This window comes from Parasteatoda tepidariorum, chromosome 10 (assembly GCF_982258835.1).
Source record: "Parasteatoda tepidariorum strain Cologne lab strain chromosome 10, Ptep-v5.0, whole genome shotgun sequence".
NCBI lineage: Eukaryota > Metazoa > Arthropoda > Arachnida > Araneae > Theridiidae > Parasteatoda > Parasteatoda tepidariorum.
The window spans coordinates 40,707,586-40,713,585 of NC_141764.1; the positions used below are offsets into that span (position 1 = coordinate 40,707,586).

A 6,000-nucleotide genomic window follows, 5' to 3' on the forward strand; every position below is an offset into this window, starting at 1 on the left:
AATGGATTTTCCAAGTTGTGGTAAAAAAATTACCGAAAAACAATCTTACTCCGAAATACATTTATATTTTGACCGGGTTTAAATTCCCTGTCTTAAAGACTATTATGCTTTTATATATTTGTTGCAATTATTTATATGTATTGGTGGTCAAACTCATTTATAATTTATTATAATTCAAGAAGTTTAATGGAGTAACATGAGTCTTGCTACCACTTTAAATATGAAAATAAAATCTTCCAGGAAAACTGAAAAAAGAGTTGGCAGCTATGCATATAAATGTATCAAGCCATATATACATATACATGTATCAATATGTATGAAGTTCATGGAATGCATATGCATGTATACATACCTGATACATATTAAGGTATCAAGTCAATGTAGTAGAAGCAGAATTAATATGTTAATTTTTCATATTAATTTCAATGATTTTATAAAATATATTTAACATGCTTTATGTCTAGGTTTAGACTATGAATAAATATTTCATTAAAAATTATCTTAATAAAATAATTTCAAATTAGTGTTATCTTCCATTCAGCCACTCTTTTAATAGCTAGAAATTCCGCCTTTTTAAAAAAAGTTCTGCTTATCGTATTCCTGAAGAAAAAAAATTATACTTTTTCTTACTTATGTAAATAGGATTTAAAATTACATTAACACAATTTATTATTGTAAGTCACAATTTAAAATAGAACATTGTGATCTGTATTCATGGGATTTTAAATTACACATCACGACTCATTTTTATGTGATTTAAAAATCTGTACATGTAAGTCTCAGATTGAGAATCGCCCTGTGGCAGAATCCCAGCGACACGGTGACATTGTCATACAACATTACGGAGTTTTTGCAGAAAAGATTTTTTTTGAAAAGTAAAAAAAAAAATTACTTCTGCAGAAATTTAAACATAATATTTGAATCATGTATTTAGATAATCACTTTTTGATACGCTCAATTTACGCCGATCGTATCGTAAATCGATGTAATGTTTCGATTGATTTTCGCGTGGATTTTAAATATCCCGATATATTTCAAACAATATGGAAAAATCAAATCGTGCATTTGAGTATTTACTTTTTAAGGTAATAATTCTATAGAATTTTTGGCAGTTATTGCTATTGATTTCTCCATAATTTTTAAATCTGATATTTTTTGTACGATATTATTTATTACAACAACCTATTCTCGAAATGAAAAACATAGAGGAGTCTGATTCCTGTGATTTCGTCATCGATCTATTTTTCGGCAATTACTACTACAGTTTTCATGATTTCTAATTGTTTTCTTACTGTGGTAATTATTTACAAAATACTAAGAAAATAATTTTTGCATCCCCCCCTCAACAAAATGCTTGAATATCACCCATAATGTTAGAATAAAAAATTATTACATGTTCATTTAAAATAAATTATATGGTCTTTTTTTGTTAACACAGTGCTTTTATAATTTTAAATTAGTACCATATACTTTTGTTATTATTAAAGCTATGTTGCAGAAAGATATTAGTGCTAGAGAGTTTTGTCGCAGATAGCTTGAAAAAATTCTGCCACAGGGGAGAGTTGTATACTCAAAAAAAAATTTTGCATCTATATTTTTTATTAATAATGTTGAATATAGGAAGGCTTCTTGCATACACTTTTGTCATTATAATTTATATAAAAAGTAAAGGCGATTTAATTTAAAACATTGTAATATAAATTACTTACTTTTAAAAGTATTTAAAAAAAATTTCACATTTTATCCATTTATTATTTTGTTATTTAATAATTTAAAAGTTTACTGTTCTCAAAATAATCCTGGAGTTTATTATTTTTAATTAACATTTTTGTTAGTTTAAATTTTTACATTTTGTTCATTCTTTTTGTAAATATCGAAATTTAAGATTTAATTTATTGAAAATGAGAACTTATATGCTGTAATTTTATTTAATGTTAAACATTTTGATTTTTTTTTTTAAATTACAATTTAAAAATATTTCAAACCTTTTTAAAAATAGTACCTGTCATGTACCAAACGAAATTCTCAAGTGAATGTTATTTGTTTGTTACAGCACTAAATTCGAACTGTTTAATTGATGCATTACCTTTTTCTCTATATTTACCAAGCGTTTCTTTAATGGCTGTTTCTTTAATTTAATAAATCAGATTTTCTGAACACACTGTAATAAAAACAATTTATTTATAGGCTACATGAGTGTTCGAGGCTTTTCAATAATTATTGTATTTACCTTTATTTTATGCGTTTTTGTTGTGTTTTACGAAAATTGTTTATATTTTATTATTTATTTCATTTCCCAGAATGAAATACCTATATTTTGTCCAGCCTTAACTGATGGGTCACTAGGAGATATGATGTTCTTCCATTCATTCCGAAAGAAACCTGAACTTATTGTAGATATTAATCAAGGTCTGTTATTATTTTATATTAATATTTATTTCATAATATACTAATTGAAAAAAATGGATATAATACAATAAGTTCTCTATAAAAAAAAGAATTTTGACCTCACGCAAATGCCCTGGAAAGCTTAATAAGAAAGTTTTTGCCGATCTCCCCAGGCTGGGTGTAGGATAAAAAAAATTTAAGTTATATTATAAGATACTCTGATATATAAATGTTTTTAAAGATATATTATAAGTTACTCGAGTATAATAAATCATGACTTTCGGTGCTCTGTTATATTGAACTAGACATGAGTTCAGGCGCTTTTTACCAAAGCATTAAACTATGGCTTAGCCTGAGATTTATTATGCTAGAAAAATTCTGAAATTTACAAAAAAAAAAAACAAAAAAAAAAAGCCATATAAGGTTTATTATTACAGACTTCTTATTTTTGGCTGATGAGATATAATACTTTTTTATACTTAATTATTTAACTTAAGATTAATTCTAAAAAACTTAATTCAGCCAATGCATTTGGTTTCAATCATTTGAATCATTTTATATCATTTGATAAACTCATCATTAAAATGTTTTTTTATTCATAGAAATTAATATTATAAAGCAAAAAAGACACAATTGTAAGTGGTATGAAGTAATCAGTAAAGGTTAACAGTTATCTTTCTGGCGCACACTTGCTAAGTTAAGAATATGATTTTTTTGGTTTTCTGTTTTCCTTTTCTCTCTCTCTCTCTTTTTTATAATGAGTGTCCTATGAATTGTGAATACTTAACATAATTGGTTATTATCATTACAAACAAAAACTAGTGTCAGCTTTAGAAGTTCTAAGATTTTCTTAAAGCATTGTACTTTTGCCACCTAAATGATTAAAACTTGTGACCATCTAATTAAAACCTGTATTTTAAACAAAAATGTTTTCAATTTATGAATTACTTAAATTATACAGAATAAATTAATAGGGATTCAGCTATTAATAAAGATCCAGAAACATTGACAACATAAAACAAAAAGTAATTAAAGCTTATTTTTAAGAAATACATATTTGTATGAACATATTGTTAGAGAAGTACTCTGAAAAATTTAGATTTTAGTAGAGGGTGAAAAGCAAAAATTGGGCTCTTCCATAATAGCTAAAATACATTTAATTAATTTATTTTTTGTTCTACATTGCAATGCAATACATATCAAATACAAATACTTGGTAAAATCTGAAAACGATTATATTTAAGTCAACATCTAAAAGAAGTTAATGTGTGTAAGCCTTACAGATGCTAAATGGAATATCCCACTTGTTACAACTGAGATTTGGGGCCCATATACAAAATAAATTTGAAACTAATTAAGGTTCCTGTCTGGGTTAATGCAAGATCAGAGACGTTTGCATGATATGTTTGGGGGCCAGGTTGCACAAAGAATGGAAAATGAACATCCTGCTTAGTTAGCAGAGTATAAAAAGTTATTTTTTATGTAAAGAAAAATGGTTTTATGAGGCCTATACAGTTAGTATACAAGTTGAAATAGTCTTTTTTAAAAAAAAATCTGAACTAGAACTAATAATTGTTTTTTATTTTTGATGATCATCACAATTAGTTAAATAAATTTAATTTACAGATCTCAGGCGAATACATTCTATTGCTCTCAAGGCTGTAAATTCTGGCATGATTATCCTTGGAGGTGGAGTTGTAAAGCATCATATTTGTAACAGTAATCTCATGGTAAGAAAACTATTAAAAATCAAGAGTTAATAGAATGAGTTATTATATATATAATTCTGCAATGCATAAAAATATGAAAAGATCTAGATTTATTCTGTAAATTTTTTGTCTCCTGAAGGCAATAAATTACTAGTGAAAAAGTTACAGTCTATATATAAAGAATTTATTTAAATATTGAGACAACTAACTCTAATTTTATAAATTTTGAGACAGAGTCTTGAAGTCTAATGAATGTTTTTTTTTTTTTTCATTTTATGCTGTTGTTTTTTTGTGTTGTTTGACTGCAAAAATAAGCTGGAGATGTACTATTTTTTTAAAATACTAAAAAATACACTGTTTGAACATAAAAGTACAGACAAGTCCATTTTTTAATAAGTGCAAGGAAGAAAAAAACACACTATTTAAATATGACCCAAAACATTCCTCCACCTAAAGCAAAAAAAAAATTGCCTGCATCAATTTCTGTATTTCATATGAGGTAAAAATTAAAAAGCAGTATAATTCAAATCCTTAGAATTTTATGTTTAAATAAGAAAGCAACCAAAAACACTAGTTGATTATTAGAAATACCATCAGTTTTATCCAGCAATTAAACTGGTTATGCTTTCCATCCATCCTCTGTAAGATTCTACAGAGTTTTTTTAGTATTTTCACTTCTTTCTTGATGCCTTTTTTATTTTTTTGTTAGGCACTAATTTTAAACACCTAATTTGTAAACTTTTTCCGATGAATTTTTGACCAGGATTCTAAATATGTTTACAGTGGAATCTCACGTTACAAAATCATTGGATTCCATATTAATACGCTGAGTAGGTTTGGTTAATCCATTCATCATTTTGGATGCAATTTTTTCAGCATGAGCCTTTGTGTTATCTGAAATCATTATATTTGTTTAGTTTGTGCAGAATTTTCCTAGTTTGTCTTAAATTATGCAGATTATTATTTTTTTTTTTAGAAATTAAAACCCCTTATAAATAAGTGTGCTAATTTTTTTTAACTTTCTGATTAATACATCACGAGTTATGGAGCTTTAAACACCTCATATTATTTTATGTACAACCTGCATATGAAAATATTTTGATTTTATAGAGGAATGGAGCAGATTATGCAGTGTTTATAAATACAGCACATGAGTTTGATGGCAGTGATTCTGGTGCTAGACCAGATGAGGCTGTTTCTTGGGGTAAAATAAAAAAGAGTGCCACTCCAGTAAAAGTAAATATTTGTTTCATAAATAAGATATATATGTATGATTTTTTTTTGGCATCATAATTATACATATCCTTTTTTTTTCTATCTTTACAGGTTTATGCTGATGCCACTTTAGTATTTCCATTGATTGTGGCTGAAACTTTTGCTCCTTACGTTCATAACAGAGAAGGTCGAAAATGAGTCAAGTGATCATAAAATACATATAAAAATTTTAAGTATAAACATTATATTATACTATAAAAAGATTAATGTAAAATTAAATAGTGTAATTAAATTGATTATTTTTATTATTTTGGAATTATTTATTTTTATTCCATAATATAAAGTTTCAAGCATACACTACTCACCATCAAAATTTCCATACCAGGAAGGAAATTTGTATGACAGATAAACCATGGTATGATATGCACACAATTAAATTTCCATCACACCTACAGCCTGTATAAAAGCATAGGTGTGAAGCAGTGTTCTCATTCTTAATTTTTTTTTTTTTTTTTTGATAAAGTTGTTGTAACACCTATTGTATATATAAATTTTTTAGTCTTTTTGTTAATATTTCAAAATTTAGGGCAATGCCTCCTAATGCTGGAAATTAATTATACTCAACTTCTAATATAAATTGTAGAAATTCATATTAATTAGCTTATTAAAAACCATAGAGTTGCATAGT

General features: G+C 26.2%; 1 protein-coding gene across 2 annotated transcripts in view; it reads left to right on the top strand.

The window, feature by feature from the left end:
- Positions 1–5,620, top strand: part of Dhps (Deoxyhypusine synthase) — a 16,466-nt gene extending 10,846 nt beyond the window's left edge. For both annotated transcript variants that reach the window (XM_016071493.5, XM_071184602.2), the window contains exons 7-10: positions 2,301–2,409; positions 4,015–4,118; positions 5,208–5,333; positions 5,424–5,620. In XM_016071493.5, coding sequence (XP_015926979.2) covers positions 2,301–2,409; positions 4,015–4,118; positions 5,208–5,333; positions 5,424–5,510 — 426 coding nt within the window. In that variant the 3' untranslated portion in view covers positions 5,511–5,620. The remainder of the gene's footprint in view (positions 1–2,300; positions 2,410–4,014; positions 4,119–5,207; positions 5,334–5,423) is intronic.
- The last annotated feature ends 380 nt before the right edge of the window (positions 5,621–6,000 follow it).